The sequence below is a fragment of the Cetorhinus maximus genome, chromosome 19 (assembly GCF_964194155.1).
Source record: "Cetorhinus maximus chromosome 19, sCetMax3.hap1.1, whole genome shotgun sequence".
NCBI lineage: Eukaryota > Metazoa > Chordata > Chondrichthyes > Lamniformes > Cetorhinidae > Cetorhinus > Cetorhinus maximus.
The window spans coordinates 67,479,294-67,497,981 of record NC_135897.1 but is presented as its reverse complement, the minus strand read 5'-3'; the positions used below and the strand labels follow the sequence as shown (position 1 = coordinate 67,497,981).

Here is an 18,688-nt window from a genome sequence, read left to right as displayed (position 1 = left end):
GACTGTGGGGCTGAGTTGCTCTTGTCAAGATTAACTCTTCCCCGTTCACCTTTGGAACTCGTGAATTTATCTGCTCAAACCCGGGTACTTTTACCAACCTGATTGACAGGAGATTGGGGTGGCTGTAATTTGATTTTTGCCTGGTGTAGGGATTCTAGATTAGCGTCTGGCTTGGGCGCAATCACACTTGGGGAGCTCCAGTTACTGCTGCTCAGCTCTATTAGTTGGTGCTGCAACATATAGTTAATCTCCTCCCGAACCTGGGCCAGCTTTTCTGGACCCAGATGATAGGGATGTTGCCTTATGGGAGGGGTCTCTCCCACATCCACATCACGTAGAGGTACAGTGGTGTGGCCGGGATGGTCGCTATAGGTGCTTTTAAATGCAGTGAGCAGCCATCAGGTCTCTTTGCTGTTTGGCATTTAGGTGGGTGAATATTGAGCCCAATTTTGCTGGAGGTTGTGTGTTTGTTAGCCAGATAGTAGCGGGTTCAATGTGGGCCTCACCCATGTTTCCCTGCAATTCATCCTCGCTGACCCGCTCGTCCTTAGTTTTGGGAATGGGTTTTCTCTGAAATGTCCTATGTCCTCTGGATCACTACTGCCCTTGGGTGGATGTTCAGCTCCTGCTATACTCCCCTGTTGCGCTTCAATGAAGTGGGGCATCACCCTCACTCTTTCTTGGTCTATTTGGGAACTTCCCTGGTCCCCATTTAAATCTGCCTGAAGATATCTGCTAAATAAATCATTGGGTCATTAGCTCACTCCTTTGCCTTGGGAATGGAAGCTCCCCTAAATTGTTCCATGCTCTCTGGAACACTTCTACCCTCAAGTGGATGCTCAGCTCCTGCTTTACTCTCTTGTGACTCTTCAACAGGGTAAGGCATCTCACTCAGGGGAATGAGAGCTTTTTACAGCTGTCTTCTTCTGGTAAGTATTTAAAGGTCCAGTCTTTAAATGGGCGAGTGGGTAGGCGAGTAGTTTGGTAGGTGGGTGAGTGCACAGTTGGGTCAGGGGTGGGTTGTCGGGTGGTTAGTATGATAGTGAAGTCAGGTCAAGCTGGTAGTTGGATTGGGGGGGTTATTCGGTTGGGGGTTAGTCAGGTCGGATTGGGGTGGTATTTGAGTGATCGGGAGTAGGTTCAGGGGTGGTAGGGTAGGTTCGAGGGGTAGTCGGGTTGGGTCCAAGGGTAGTCAGCCGGGGTCGGGGTAGTCTGGTGGGCTCTGTTCGGGTTGTTGGGGTAGTCGAGTTGAGTTGGGGGGGTAGTTGAGATTGGGTCGGGAGTAGACGGCTGATCAGGAGGGGGTGGGTGGTCCAGCCATGGGGAGGCAGTCATGAGGATATTCAGGGTTCAGTGGGGTATTCGGGGTCAGTGTGAGTGGAAAGGACATGGGGCAGACTGTGGACAAACCATTTTGAGTGGGCGGGCCAATTAAGGCCCGCCCAGCAGGTTGTCTGACGGGAAGCGCTATGTGCTTCCTGTGCAGGGGTGGGGAGGGATTCCCCAGCTGTCATAGTGTGCTCTTTCGCGCACATCTCCCTGAGACTAAGTGCTGTCTCAGGGAGAGCACTAAAAGTTTCATAAACCTCAAAAATAGAATAATAAAAAAATTATTAACCTGTCCCCCTCATGTGACAATGTCACACGAGATGGGACATGTTAATAAAATGACAAAAACTTTATTAAAGATTTTTTAAGCATACATGAAACCTCATCCTGCCAGTGGATGAGGTTTCATGTTTTTTCTCCTTCCTGCTGGGGCTCCTGGCCTGCCCGCCAACCTTAAGGTTGGTCGGGCAGGTCCTTTAATTGGTTTAATTATCCTGTCAGTGGTCTCAATTGGCCATTGACAGGTTGGCGGGCGGACAGCTGATTTCGCTGTCCACCTGCCTTCCTGAATATTTACATGGGGCGGGATGATGTCGGGGGTTCCCCCCAACATCATAAAGGTAATATACCTTTAATGATGCGTCATTTTTGCATCAGCGAGCGGGCCCCGCCCCCAATTCACCGACAGAAAAATTCTGGCCATGGTCTAGGGAATGATGGACGCAGCCATTGCTAAAATCACAACTTCCACGCCTTGCCCTCAGTGATAGAATGGCATACATCCTATCTGATCTCCATGGTTTCCTCCTCCAGCATTGTTATCGCATCGATGAAATGCAATCCATCTTCAGTGCGCTCCCTAGCACCCTACAAGCACAGATATATGCAGTGTCACTCCTATCTCAATGGCCATTTGTGCTGGTCATTCTGAAGTAACGTAAAGGTGCAGCACTGTGCTACTGAAATGGCATAGTGCTGCGGCCATTCACACATCACTGAGCACGGGGTTCTGGTGTGTGTAACTTTGGCACTCAAATATGAATTTTGGTACCCAGGATTGCCCAGTCATGGCTTCACATTTCATGAAACCTTTTAATCCATGCTGGGCTCCCAGTCTGCAACTCTAAATGACATTCATCTTTCCAGACTGCAGTAGGTCATTATATCTCTTCCTGCACTGGATCCAGGTTCTTGCAATGATCCGTCAGCCGCTTATGATGCCTGTTCCCTCCAGCCATGCCTTCATGGAGAAATTTGCTGTTCTCTGCCTTCTGTCTGCTAGAAACAGGACCTGCGTCTTTCTCTGACTGCCTGCAGGAGCACCTCCAGGAAGGAGTCACTGAATTGTAGGGCAATCCTTCCTCATTCTGGTGTCATTCCACTGCTGCCTCTATTAATGTTGATCCACCTCCTTTTGCCTGTTTCTTCAGCCTGTCTGACTGCTGCACATGTACCTTTAAATATGGCAGCACTAGGACACATCTGCCACCGTTAATTGCTCCCCTGCTTGATGACTCTAAGTGGCTCCTGCTGGTAAAATCTCACAGGAAGTCTTGCTGCATGCCTATGCATGCTGTCAACTTGCCTTTCTGTCTGATATTGGGTCATTCACCCGACTGATAAAAATTCAGGCAGCTAGGGCTGATTTTTTTAATGCACACGACTTCAAACAGTCTATGCATATTAGAAATCATGGGTACACTAGGCAAGCAACAGATTCATCATTTCCTAACATGAAAGACAGACAGATGAAATGCTTTGCCGGTATTGTGCATTCATAATATCAGTTGAACTAATAAGTAGGCAGCAGATACAGATTACTTTAGAATCAACACATGATCCATCACAATTGCAACATTTCCATTCAAAGGGCCTTTGAGGATGGAAATAATTTTTTTTGCATCATTTGAATATCAGGTGTCTGGCATCTTAGCAAACATGTCTCAACTGTTGGGAAATAGAGAGAGTTTAAGTAAGTTATATTGGTATTTGTAGGTGTTTGGAATGAGTTTTAACTTTAAAGTTTAAGTTAGATTTGTTTTTCTGTATCTGTGTGTTAAGAAAGGTCAAATTGAGTTTTAGTTTTACTTTAAAAAAGGTACCTGCATTTCTGATGAGTTTTATGACTCCTAAAGAGAAGTTAAACAAATATGAGTAGAAGAATTAGGTTGTTGCCTAGCAACAGGGGTTCAGAGGGGCAGGTCCCTCCCACACACACACACACACACACACACACAGAAAAGCTAGAAACAGCAGTTTGTTTTGGAAGCTGTTGGAGTTCAACTGGTTTTGAAGACAGCTGTCAAGCAGAAGCAACCTAGATGGGACCAATAGCCAGTCCCAAGTTAAAGAAAAACCCCAAAAATCCAGGGGAGTGGAACAAGAGAAAGTCCCAAGCAGACCTTCTAGTCAAAGGAAGGACAGGAACCTGGAAGAGGCCCTGTTAAATGAAGGGCAGAGAGAGAAAGGCTCCAAGCTTCAGATTTAAAGAGTCAAAAGCTGCAGAAAGCAGACTTAAAGTGAGAACCAGCTTGCAAGAGGCAAGAAGGTCCAAAGAGACAACTGAAGGTCTGTAATTCTTTGCTATGGGTATGTGAAGCAGTGTACTGTTGATGGCTGAGTCAGTGAGAGAGAGTGCGCGTAAGACAGATTGTATGCATGTGGTGGCCCAGGGAAGAGGAACATCAGAGGAAGAGTTTGAAACACTGGAGATGAACCCTTGTGGAAGCCACCAAGCCAAGGAATCAATCCCGGTTCAAAGGAGGGCATGCCAGGAGCAGCACCTGATATCAACCTTGTGTCAAGCTGTTGAAGTTGCAATACAGGACTACTTGCATGTCAAACATCATAAGCATCAAGCGGAGAAGATTCCAAAGCGAGTTCTTGGAGACTGGAGATTGGAAACCCTCATGAGAAAGACAGAGTTCAGTGAGACTGGTTGACTCACGATGTGACGAGCGTCTGGGGATAGTTGAGGAGAGATCCATTGCATCTGATTGAGATGGCATCTGTCATTTGGTTTCAGAGTGTTGTGTGTCTGGCCACAGGGTGCCTATTGGTACATGGGCTGCATACTTACTGTGAACATTAGAGTATAAGATAGCTACTGTAATTTGTTTTATCCTTACAAATCTGTACATATCTACAATGGTATAGTTATGGATAGGGGAGTATTGTAATATAGTTCGTCTTTTCTTGATTAATAAATGTTTTATTCTTTTGTTGAAAGTTCATCAGCTGACTTGTGATTCTGTTCAGTAGCTACTCTCCACATATCTAACCAAACAAATAAAAGTTAGGATCTATCACGCTGGGTTCTACCTTGGGATCAGGCTTGTCCAGGGGTAACCTCAGCTGGGATCATAACACAACCAACTAAAAACAGGTAACTGGTCATTATCTCCTCTCCTGCATTGTTTTCTACTTTCAAATTAGCTACCGTGATTGACCACATAACAATTTGATTCAAAAGTAATTAATTAGCTGCGATGCTTTGGGATATGCTGAAAATGTGAATAATGTTGTAATGTTGTAAGTTCTCTAATGAAGTTAACAAAAACTATTTGTTATTAGCACAACTATATACATACATTGAATTAAAGTTTTAAACTTCTCACTGAAAAATACCTTTGTCCCAAATTATCCCATAGCAATTAGAAATCAATCCTCCCGATACCGTGAGCATAGACACTGTGTAATTGAGTGATAAAAGATCAGACATTGAGATTTGCTGCCCAATGTGTGCTAAGTTTGGATACTGCATTTAGTGCCCTTTGGCTCCTAATTCCTGTTCATTAACAAATACAGGAAAGTGCTCAGTTTTAGGTCTGAAGCCCCATAAATGAATGGCCTGTTTACCATTTGTTACTTATACTCATATAATGTTTATGTATATACTTTAACAAAGTAAGCATATTCAGTCAAGGTGCTCCCAAGTGATTGCATTCATGGGACTTTACCCCAACAGATGTTAATGGCTTCAGAAAATATGAGAAGGAAGCAGTGAAACTTCCAAAAACTTCCAAAGCAATGCATCCTACAACTGTATTTCTCCACTCCAATGTACAAGTATGACTATAACACTGAAATATAGAAAAAATAACCTGGCACTATTTGTAATATTAGGGTGTTTAGGATTGAAAGGGTTAACGTGGGACTGGAAAACAGTAAGGCCCACGTGATGTAAAAGGAGTCACATGACTATAGTAGTAGAGTGGTGTCCAGTAGTCTGACAGATGTCTGCATGAAGATGGCTCATGGCTGGGATTGAAGAAGCCTACTGTCTGTATATAATAAATAGTTGTTAGATGTATAAGCCTCTGAACTTCTTTATTAGAGAACTTACAACACTACAATTATGACACAGCCGATGGTAAAGGCTGAGTTGTTAAAATTCCAGAGGGAAACTTGAACCAAATGTCTTAACCTACTTTTGCAATTTGTATGTTTCAAGATGCAGGCTTTGAATTCAGTAGTAATAAGACCACTGAGTCTCAAGAGATTTTTTTATAAAACTAAATTAAACATTTATTAATACAAGATTGTAAATACATATGTCTACAAAATTACTACTATAATAACTACAAAAATCCCCTAATTAATCTGACTCTCAGTTAGACCCTTGGTAAGGAAACAGTAAAACACAGATTTAAACAGATACCCTGGCAAAGCACACCCTGGACAGTCGCATTCTAAATGAGTTTCTTTCAGCTCTGGGTCCTCACAGACAGATTTGAGGCTTACAGGATGGAGGCTTTAGATCTTAGAATCCCTCTACCTTTTTCAACAGCCTTCTCTTTATACATATTTTCCTCTTTGAATGCAAGTTCTCATTGTCACTAGGTTTTTTTTTTAAACCTTGAATCCTCTAACAATAAAACCCTTTCATAATACCCACTTTACTAGTAAGCTTGAAAAAAATAAACACATTGTTTCTGAGCTTCATCTGGTTAGCTGTAATATTTAACCCGCTCTTTTGAATGCTCTATTTAATGCAAATTGCCCCCTTTACATCTCACCTTTTATTTCCTTATGTTTATCTAATTACCATTTCAAACCTACTTCCCTTCTGTACATCAAAGCCTCTAGATCAGCTGGTTTTAATCCAATTAAAACACACACACACACACACACACACAGGGCAGAATTTTTCGCTCGTTGGGCAAGCACGTACCCGACCCAAACAAGTGTAAAATGATGCACAATGACATCGGGCGAGCGTCCCGAGGTAATCGCGCGCTCATGTGATATTTCAGTCGGCCGACGCATGTGGGAGTTGGCGGCGGGTGCGCTGACAATTAAAAGGCCTATTAAGGCCATTAACAATCCAATTGATTTAAATTTTCCACTGCCTGTCCAACCTTACGGCTGGCGGGCAGGCGAAAAGGCCAGGCAGCTTCGATCTGCCATTTAAAAAAAACATTTCATCCTAATTTCTATCATATCCCTGCTCATGTGACAGAGTCACATGCGGGGACTTGTTTTTTAACACCTTAGAATTCTTTATTTTTTATTTTCAAAACTGATCATCTCCCTGAGGCAGCTGTGTGCCTCAGGGAGCTTTTCCAGCGCGCACGTGTGAAGTTCATGCTCGCCCTCCATGCCCTTGACCCCCCCCACCCACCCCCACAGGCAGCATTGAGCGCTACAGCACGTGTTTCATGCTGGGCGGGCCTTAATTGTCCCACCAGTATGAAATCACGGTCCGGCCCCAATTGCAGCCGGCAGTCGGCTTCCCCACTGCCCCCGACGAGCCTGCCTGATGAGGGCAATATTCTGACTATACACACAGATACCACTAAACTCTATTGTAAAATAACCTCCAAAGACATTGTAGACATTATTATATCTTCTTGACAATCACAACACTATTTACATATTCAGCATATTCCAAAGCTTCACAGCCAATCAATTACTTTTGAAACAAATTGTTGTGTGATCAAACACTGTGTCTAATTTGCATGCAGGGTGGAAAACAATGCAGGTTATGAAGTAATGACCAGCTACCTGTTTTTAGCTGGTTGAGAAATGTTTGCTAAGAGGCAAGACACCTGCTACTCAAATAATGCTAAGGAAATTCTTTCCATCCTCAAAGATAGGCCCTTGGTTTAACATCAAATATTTGGTAAACCCCCGTTCCATTGGCAGGGCTTTAACTCTGCAGCCATGGATTGGAAGATCTTGGGCCCACTGCCTGCAATTCCCTGACACTTCAAGAAACCACAAGGGCCTGCAAAATTTGTACAAAACCCTATATAAAAAGTCAGCAGCATGAAAGCACAAATTCCCTTAGTATGTCTCTGAAGTGTGGCCCTGAAATTAAGCAGGAACAGAACTTAAGCCAGTCAAGAAAATGTTTGAAAAAATGAATTTATAATGATATGGCAGGTGGTATTTGCCAGGTTGACCGAATCGCAAAGGGAAACTTGGTCACGCTATCACAACAATTTTGCAATTTGTATTTATTACGAGAAGGTTTCTGCACTGAAGTCAAGAGTAATGAGTCCACTATCACTTTTAGAGATTTTAAAGATTAAATTAAAACCTTTAACAAAATAAAAAGATAAACACACACAACATTACAGTTACATAGTTATTTAGTCTTATAGCAGTTCCCAAAATTTCTACTTACTTAGACTCCCAACTACACACCTCTATCAGGCAACAATCCAAATAGATTCTGAATCTATAAAACATCCAGCAATATTACCACAGCACCCACTGTTGCTATAAGGGAAGTATTTCACAACTTCTCTCTTCATCTCACTCAACAATGGAATTCCAAAGACTTTGAACACATCCTTGGAACAGCAAATTTCCCCAGGGCAGCTAGAAACTGCTACTTCACAGTACACTCTTCAAGATCTCACATGGCCATACTCATGCAGCTTTCCATCTTTCTTTAAATATGTTCTCCCATTTGATCTGTAACTCCCATTGTTTCAACGATCCTTTGGAAGTTACTTTTCCCAGAATATAAAAATCTTTCATGTTGTCATTATGGCCAGCACTTTTGGAAAAAATCAACTTAATAAGTTTGCCTTATTTAACTTGCCAGTTGTAAACATCTTATCATGTCCCTTTGAAAATCAAACAAACTCTCAACTTATCTAAAAATGCAAATTCCATTCACACTGTATCTGCTGAGACTTCATCCTAGCTTACCCATCTCTGTTTCAAATGCTTGTTTTACACCTAATCCCTTTTGATGATTCAAACCTTGTAGTCTGACTGCCTCTAGTTTAATTAAATTAGACACACACACACACAAACATACATACACACAATCCCCAAGCACCTGCTTCAGTATCCCACAGTAATATTGGGTTTAAAAAAATTTCCTTTACAAATTATTCCTCCAATCTACACTTTCACTAACTTTATGCATTTAATTCAATCTCCCGAAGCTCTGAGCAAAAATATTCCCTCATTCCCAAGAAGAAAACTCCAAAATATTTACCTATCTCCACATTTTCATTATTGAATGATATCCTGATGAGCCACACCATACAAACCACAACAGAAATATTAGGGATTCTTGTGATGTGGCCGCAATGATGCAGATAGTGCTCACCCATAGAAATAAATCATCAGGAGGCTTGATTGACTTTAGCGATTAGGCCTCTTACACAATGACAGGCAAGCTGCCCACTCTAAATTCATTACTTATAGGAAGCTTACCCTTTTGAAGGACCAGAAATCTGGTGGTTCTGTCACCGCTTGAAAGCAACCTGCAGCTCTTAAAGGGTAGATGTACTTTTTTTCAAAAGTGGTCAATGGAGTGCACAATACAGAGAAGCAGGAGATCCACCAAAATACCTTGGTACTGTAATGCAACCATGATAGTCCTCATAGAGCAACTGAGGATAGAAAGGATGCCTTCTTTCCTCCAAATGGGTGATGGCTGAACCTTCATATTGGCCAGTATCATTTAAAAGGTTTGTTTATTTCTTTATTTGACAATTAACTTCTGTTGCAGTCAAGTAAGCTTTGTTATGACACAGCAGCTGGTAAAGGCTGAGTTGTTTAAACCCCAGAGGGAAATTTGAACAATTGTCATAACCTATATTTTCAGTTAGTATGTTTGAGATGCAGCTCTGAATTCAGGAATAAGGCCACCGAGCCTCAAGCGGTTTTTTTACATAAAACTAAATTAAACATTTATTAATTTACAACAAATTAAACACATACACATGTCTACAAATTACTATCATAATAACTTATAAACAAATCCCCAAATTAATCACTCCCAGGTAAATCTTCACCAAGGTAACAGTAACCCATAGATTTTAAACAGACACCAGGCAAAGCACATTTGACCTTACGAATTCAAAAGGAGGTTCCTTGTAATTTGGTTCCTTTGCAGACACAGTTGTAGGCTTACAGGCTGGTTGAACCTTAAATGTCCCTGCCTTACACACACAAACTCCTTCCTGTTTATACCTAGCTTTTCCTTTGAATGTAACTTTTCCATTGTATCACCAGGATTTTAACATTACATCTCCTAACAATAATACCCTTTCATTCCACCAATTTTATGAGTAAGCTGAAAAAATACACATTACTTGGTGTCTTCTAGCTAGATACAAGATTTTACTCCCACTCTTGAATGCTTTATTCAGCAAATGCAAATTTACACTTTACCTTCTATTCTCCTTACTGTTTATCCAATTAACATCTCAAACTATTATATGTCAAAGCACCCAGGCTTTAATCCAATTAAGACACACACAGTCAAACAGACCCCACTACAATTCCATTTTTAAAATAATTTCCAAAAACATTACAGACATTATCTCTTCATAACAGCATTATAAGCAATCATTCCAAGTAAAATATAAAAATATTTTTAAAAATAGATGGAACAGATGAGAATAATGTACATCATTAGATTAGTGTCTTAATGTTATCAGGGTTCAAATTTTCACAGTCATTAAAGTTTGCTCAATGTGGGAATGAGATATGGTAGTGGACTATTTTTAAATCTTGTTGTTTTACACTTTAATTCAGTTAGTTCTTTTGAGCTCCACAGCTGGTAGCCACAATGAGATCTGTCCGCAGGTAATAAGTAGTGAAGTTTAGAATTTGGCAGATAAAGAACAGCAGAGACCACCGCGTCTGTTCTCGAGTGTCTTCAGATCACCATCGTGCAAGGATTCTGAGTAACTATGGTAATTAGGTCCAAGAATGACTTTGCAAAAGAGGTGGCAGAGTAGATCAATGCTAGTAGCATACTTCCTACAACTTACCTACAGTTCAGGAAGAAATTAATGACCTTAGCAAGATTACCAAGCTAAGACTCACCTTCACAATTCTCTTACTGCACAACCCTTAACTTCCTGCATTTCACAAATCTATTCTCCAGTCACAATGAGACTTTTCACTACACCTCTTTCTGTCTACACTCACACTACTGGTCTATCCTACTTGCTTCTCTTTCCAATGGAGGATACCCATCATCAGTATAATTGAAAGAGGAAGGACTTGCAGCATTGGAGATGATGAGGCTGGAGGCTATACATAGCAAAGTGTTTGAACATCTTGCTCTCCTTTTCTCTTAAAATGTAATTCTCCATCTCACTCACTTACACGAGCACAGCATGACAATATGGGGCTACATTGCACAGCTATTCATTTGGTACTGCTTACACCTGTGCAAACTCTTGACAACTGGCCACTCTTCCAGATCCTTCTCATGACTATCTCTGCACCTATGCAGACAGAAAGAAACAACCTCTGATTATATATAGTTACTTCCTCTTAGTTTTCCAAGAACTGACATTGGTATTGACATCTCTGACTCTTTAGATAGTGAGTTACAGGATTATGCAAGGGTTGGTCACAAGTGAGCAGGAACAGGTCTAAGTGGAAAGAGCCCAAGAAACAGCTCACCAGAGAGCAACATCGGGTTTTATCTCTGCTGAATGGTGGTGCAAGCTTTAAGGGCCCAGCCTTCAAAAAATAATTGCTTCCTGTGCACCAACAATTTCTAAATGCAATGGACTTCCTGTGAGGGAGCTACAGAAGGTTGAAAATTGGGTAAAGTCCATTACACCAAAGAAAGGAAAAATAAAGAAATTCAGAGCTACAATAGGAAAGGTTGTGTGAGCGGTGGTAATTTGTTGCCAGAGACAACACATCTTTGTGCTTGTCTCTATTGAGAAGCACAGTCTCCTCATGCACTGCTGCTCAAGTAAGTGTAGTTATTTTGTCCTTGGCCTCTACATTCTACATGAAAGGTAAGGACTCCTACACTTAAAGCTCTCTTTGCTCCTTCTTCTACTCAAAAGTACAATTGCCAAAAGAGTTCCTATTTAAAGAAAAGTACTGCCAGAACTCTCTTATGGTTTCAGAAATTTGCGAAGCCACTGCAAGCACTTAACTGAAGTCAGTAGACAAAAAGCACTATAAACCACCAGCAAAACTTATCCTAAACCTTTTTTTTAGACAACATTTAAAGGAAACTTACAAACATCAAACTAAAATGTGATTAAGGGGGTTGATAAAACACCCCAGTCCCCGCGGTGCCCACCGAGCACAGAAGGCATCGACAGTGCCGGCAGACACCGTGTGCTCCCCCACCTTTCCTAGGAACCCAATTAACTATCTTGTAACAGGCTCCTCCTGAGCAGTACATCAGGCAGTTTCATGAAGTAACTCTTTCGAGTTATCAACAGTCACAGATTGTAACTCTTTCGAGTACATTCACAGTTCTTGGTTTCCAGGAGTGGGACATGAACCCACAACCTTCTGATTCAAAGGCGAGGGTGCTATGAACTGACACAAAAATGGCATCAGCTGTCCTGACAATGATATAACTACTTTCATTAGGTCCCACCTGTTTCCAATAGGAGCACTAACTGACCAAAAACCAGAAAAGGCAGCTCTCCATGCTAAGTCGGTGTTTGTCCCCCCCTCAATTTTTATCTTACTACAACCCTGTTTATTATCCCTGATTTTGTTAATTTAGTTTAATTGTTTTGACTCAAGAGAGTTACAACCCTGTTTACAGGCATTATTGGGGCTGCAGTGAGAGGAAAATCATTCAATTCTGTCCTGATTATTTCAGTCCACTTGTATTTTTATAGCCGACCATACCATTCCCAAACAGATCATTATCTAACCCTTTTTAAAAGAGTAGTCGACACACCATCACCTCATTTTGCTATTCCACATAATGCGTGCTCAGTGTCTAAATATATCTTCTAGTCCTCAGTGTCTAATAAGATTTCTTAACTTCAGTGTGCTCACAATCTGTTAAATAGCATATGATTTTAATGTGTTTGTGGCATATGAGTATTCTGCATTGGGTTAGCCTTGATATGCAACTTGAGTTATTTTTGGTTGGAGTGATGGTCTTCCCTTCCTTGAAGATCATCCTTAAACCATTTGGTATATTACCATGATCGAGCAGTTTATCAGCCTGTAAACTCTCAGATTTATTGAAATCAATTGTATAACTGGCTATGGTAATATGAATTCATAAGCTCCTGGACTACCAATCCTGAACTCAACAGTTCAATGCCATACTCTATTAAAAAAATCCCAAATCATGTCATCAGTTATTTTTTTAAACAACAATAGCAAGTTAAGCTCCAATATCTCAGCTCGTAATTTGGAGCCCCAATTCCTAAAAGCATCCTAACCACCCTTCCCTGAATAACCTCCAGCGAAACAATGTTTCTTTTAAAAGTAGAGGCCCAAAGTTGCATTCAGCAGGGTCTATTTTTTAATCCCGTTCCACCGGTAGGAGCATTGCCCACTTACCATCCATCATGAGAAACAATGGCACTTTACCTTCAATTATTCCATCAATTAAGGGGAAAGGAAAAATGTTATTTCTTATTTATTCTTTCATGGGATGTAGGTGTCACTGGCTAGGCCAACATGCATATCCTTCTCTTCTTGGAGATGGTCATTGTCTGCCATTCCTGTGGTATGAATGTAACCTTCCACTTATTAGTCCAAGCCTGAATATTGTCCAGGTCTTGCTGCATATGTACATGGACTGCTTCAGTATCTGAGAAGTTGAGAATGGTGCTGAACATTGTTCAATCACCAGCAAACATTCTGATCTTATGATGGAAGGAAGGTCATTGATGAGGCAGCTGAAGATGGCTTGGCCTATCCTGAGGAACTCCTGCAGTGATATCCCAGGACTGAGATGATTGACCTCCAACAACCACAACCATCTTCCTTTGCGCTAGGTATGACTCCAACCAGTGGAGAGTTTTCCCACTGATTCCCATTGCTAGGGCTCCTCAATGCCACACAGTCAGATGCTGCCTTGATGTCAAGGGCAGCCACTCTCACCTCACCTCCTGAGTTCAGCTCTTTTTCCATGTTTGGACCAAGGCTGTAATGTGGTCAGGAACTGAGTGGCCCTGGCAGAATTCAAACTGAACATCAGCCTATTGCTGAGTAAATGCTGCTTGATGGCACTGTTGATGAAGCCTTCCAGCAATTTGCTGATGATCAACAACAGGCCAATTCGATGGTAATTGGGTGAGTTAGATTAGCTCTTTGTGGACAGGAAATGCCTTGGCAATTTCCCACATTCTCAACTAGATGCCTGTGTTATAGCTGAACTGGAACAGCTAGTTCTGGAGCACAAGTCTTCAATACTATTGCCGGAATGTTGTCAGCGCCCATTGCCTTTGCAATATCCAGTGACTTCAGCTGTTTCTTGATATCGCGTGCAGTGAATCAAATTGGATGAAGACTGGCATCTGTGATGCTGGGGACCTCAGAAGGAGATTGATCATCTACATGGTACTTCTGGCTTGCAAATGCTTCAGCCTTGTCTTTTGCACTGATGTGCTGGGCTCCCCCATCATTAAGGGTGGAATATTTGTGGAGCCTCCTCCTCTTGTTCATTGTTTAATTGTCCACCAACATTCATGACTGAATGTGGGCAGCACGCCCACAAATTACCTATAGACGCAAACAACAGGCAAGGCTTCCCACCAGCACAAATCAGTCCTAATACTACATCAGCAACTAAAGTGACCTAGGTAACATTAGAACAAATACTTTAAACTTGTGAAGTGTTATTGTCCTGTATTTAATTAGCTTTATTAATAGCTGCTTCACAGTGACTGGAAAATTTCAATGAATAGTTGAATGATATTCAAGTCCTTTTCCTTTTCCACATATGGTATGCATACATACCCTTCGAGAACACAATTTTCTGTTTTTTTGTGTTCTGTAATCAGATGTTAGATGATGGGACAGGGGTCCACATTGACTTGATTCTCGCCAAGATATGGCGGCGGGGGCAGAGGTCCATGAGTGTCAATCATCATGGTGGTTTCCTGACGCCATTCTGATAGTCAGGGATCTCGCTCAGGACTGGGGGAAAGGCAGGATCAGGCAACTCACTTGCCTCACTTGCTTTCCTCCAATTGCCTCACTTGCTTTACTCAATATTGTCCTTATAAGCAACGGACAATGTTAGGATCTTGACATGTGGAGACTTTATCTCGCCTCAATATGTGTCAATTCCTCTCTAACTTCAGACTTTTATAAAAGGAATGGAGAAGGAGAAAGAGACACAGAGAGTGAGAGATGAGAGAGAGAGAGGGAGTGAGAGACAGTGAGGGAGAGCGAAAGACAGGGAGAGAGACAGAGGGAGGGAGATATATTAAATATATTTATTTTATTTATTTATTAAGTTTATTTATTTATCAAATGAAAATTAGAAATATATTTGAGCTCCATCTCGCCATTTGCAGAGATGGGATCACAGCCAGCAGGGTAGCAAATTAGGTTATTTAAGGCTTAATTTAGTCCAATTAAAGGAGGCTGACTGGGATTTGCAATTCACCCACCAGTTTCCCACAATGGCAGGGACCAACTTAGGAGTCTGTAGGTGGGCCTAAAGACCCTCGCTGCCTGTCAGACTGGGTGCCAGATTAACCGAAGGCTGTATCTAAATGGATTCCCCATCCCCGCTCCCCTCAGAGTGGTGACCTGTCTGTTGAAACTATTCTTTAATTAAAGATGTTAAAAGGATGGAGAGAGGGCACCTCCATGTTGAAGCATCCTCTCTGTTACTTATCTTCCATTACAGCCGGTTGAGCCTGTCAAGCTGGAAGGCCTCTGATTGGCTCTCCAGCTTCGGCAGCCCGTCCACTACCCTTAGTTGGATGGAGAACCTGTCTCCATGCCAATGAAGGGGGAAACCACATGAAAATGCCAGAGAGTGACAGCTTCCCCCCGGGGGCAGGTTCAGGGCTCAGAACAGTCCCGATTTCTGATTCCTGCCCTCAGAGAAAATCAAGCCCAAGGTTCAAGCTCGGGACTCAACATTACTTCTCCGGTGCAATTGGGGATGTGCAATAAATGCTGATCTTGCCGGCAATGTCCGCACCTCATGAATGGAATAAAAATAAGCTGGTTATTTGCTAGCTTATTACACTTCATTGAGCTATTTAAATTCCTTAATTGAAAAGTTCCTGTAACTTAAAAAAAGGTATTGTCAAAACTCTTGAATATTTAGGGTAATTTTCAACTTCACCACCTGGGAATTAATGTTATGGAGTGAATCACCCGCCCATAATACAACAAATCTGATTTTTAAGCCATTGAAAGTAAACAAAGAACTTGCAAATGATATGCCCACACGCTCATTTTTGATGAGGCGCCCTCAGGCTTCTTTCATTGCGGCGAGTTGCAGGATTGCAAAGTGAACACCAGGAACAAGTAAGTCAAAATTATACCAAAAATAAAAGCGCATACTGAGACTTTCAGGAAACGATCATTTAATTATCTGAAACCTCTAATGATATTAATGCTATGCAACCTTTTACTGCAGGCTGTATACATGTGAGTATTAAGTGTCACGACTATCAAACAATCTTCGCAACCAAAAGCTGTAATTCACTTCGTAAATGTCACATCATTTACTACGGTTCCCCCGTGGGACATGGCTGCTCCACACAGCCCACAGTCTAAGAGGGTGAAGTGGAAGCCAAGAGAGAGATAAAAGTAGGAGAGAGCTGCCAGAAAGCCTAGAATAAACAGGAACTTCAGGGCAGGTGAGGACACTCTCCAGTGAGTTAAATCCAGTCATTTCCAACCTGCCCTGCAACTGACTACATTTCACCACAAACAAGTTTTACTGTTAAAGCTAAAGTGGGTCCATCATGGCAGGTAAAATGTATGAATATACAAATGTGACTGGCAGGAAAGTGCCAGCTGGTCCCTCAAGCCTGTCCTACTCATGCTGTTTAGACCATCATAACTAGGACCAGAACCCCAACCACATAAACCCAATGTTGTAAGTGTAAATTATATCTGAGTACAATTATGATGAAATTTCCTGAGACCTTGTGCTTATTGGTAGGGTCTTGCACAGCCAGGGAGTTAATCAGAAAATCAAGAAATTCAGCTCTCTGCTGTCCGTTTGAGGGGTGGGGGTGGGGTGCACCTCACTGCCCCATGGATGTCCAAGGCCTGCCTGGTGCCATTTTCAGGCACGCCAGTAAGTTGGCGAGCAGCCCACTTACCTGAGACAGGTATAATGCTGCTTTACAAAACCGGATCCAGGAATCAGTGAAACTGATACAAAATTCAGGTACGAATGGGACTGCCGGAAGTCGACTGGAAAAACAGCTACAAACCTTTGTCAAAGTTAGGGTCCTGTTGTGCTCCTTCTGGCTTCAGAAAAATATTGTTTTCTGCTCCAAGCCGGGGTTCACGACCCTGGCTTCATTTGCCACACCACCAACCCCCACCATCACCGGGAGCCCCACCAAGGACCTACCTGTGGGGCAACTTGATGTCGAAGTTCAACAGTATAGGTCAGGCCCCAACCAGCGAGCTTCATGTGTTGCCCACATGGCTCATGGCTTCTATTTAAACAAGACTTGGTGCCAGCTCATGCCGCAGTGACCTGCCCACTGAGAAATCAGCACCTTCGGCCTGTGCCCCGTTTTGGCCAAGGTTCTGATTTTTCCCTTTAAAATCCATTGCGGGTGTAAAGTCAGTGGCAATCCACCTGCTGGATGGAGACCTGCTGGAGCTCACCACCACCTTCTCAAGGCAAAAGGGGAACAGGCAACAAATTCTGGCCTTGCCAGCAACACTCACGTCCCATGAAGGAATAATTAAAAACCTGAAGGTCAGATTGGATCTCAGGTATTTCACCCTTTATCTAATAAATAAGGAGAACATGTCCTCTGTGTGATATGTGTAGCAAAGTTTTTTTTTGTTCTGATCAGCTGTCTGGAAGGTTTACAAGCTTCCAAGCCAAATTAAGAAATCCAGCTAGTTTCTGTTTACCTTGCATAGAGTGTGCATTCTCTCCCATAGACAGACAATGCATTTGTCTGCTTCTAGGGATTCCAGGCACAGTTTAGCAACAGCAAAACTTGGAGAACCCCCCCTAAATATACACAGAAATTTAACCAGTTAAAATCACACAGCTTACCAGAAATATGCACTAAAATATAAACATATTTATTCACACCTAATGCCTGTGGAAACTCTTCCCCTGATGTTTACTGTTCCATAAGAAATCCCATTTCTTGCATCTTATTGCCCAGTGAACACAGACGAGAAAGATGTTAAATTTGTTTACCTGTTGTATTCTCTCCATGAATTAAGTCACTAATCACCAGTAAAAGAAAGGGATAGATCCATGCTGCTGTTCTCCCCATGTTGCTACAGTATATACTTCCTTGTACCCTTGTGCACAAAGTTATAGCGCTTGTGTTAACTTTGCCAGGGCAAATGTTTTCAGTTGCAGTCAGCTTTTAGACTTCAGTGTCTGTGACCACTCCTCCCTCCTCTGGAATTCTTCCCCGTTACGATTTTTTTTTCTGACACCTTTTTCCGGGTTAAGTAAACTTCTCATGTTTCATAGGTGATTCACATAAATTCCAGGCTTTCTACCAGATTGGTAGATTTCTGATGTTTGTGCTTTATTATATATAATGAAAGCCTCAAGGAATTATAGGATAGTAAACATACTGTGATAAATCATTCATTTTTCTTTCAACTGAATTCAATTGCTTGAAGAAAACTTATAAAAGATGTGAATATGTAAGAGGAATGAGGAACAGGCTAAAATATAAGCCTTCGGATTCTGGGTGCAGTGTGATTTCAAAGCTGAAACTTACGCTAGTATAATGGGAATAATATTATTGTAATAATATATTGCAGTAATATAACTATCACATTTTATTTTAATTTTTTAATGGAATTTTGACTGGGATTGTAAAGACCATGGGGTTCAATACGCAGCAGTGTGTCTTCTTAGGAATCACCATGGCCCTGGGTCAGGTGAAACACTGACCTCATAACAAAAAAATATTTGCTAACAAAAATTTATGGGCCACATCCAGCACCGGTTCAA

At 41.9% G+C, this 18,688-nt stretch overlaps 1 protein-coding gene across 2 annotated transcripts in view; it reads right to left on the bottom strand.

The window, feature by feature from the left end:
• LOC144694215 (uncharacterized) overlaps positions 1-18,080 on the bottom strand; it is a 44,842-nt gene extending 26,762 nt beyond the window's left edge. For both annotated transcript variants that reach the window (XM_078564564.1, XM_078564565.1), the window contains exon 1: positions 17,912-18,080. In XM_078564564.1, the coding sequence (XP_078420690.1) occupies positions 17,912-17,990 (79 nt within the window). In that variant the 5' untranslated portion in view covers positions 17,991-18,080. The remainder of the gene's footprint in view (positions 1-17,911) is intronic.
• Between the last annotated feature and the right edge of the window lie 608 nt (positions 18,081-18,688).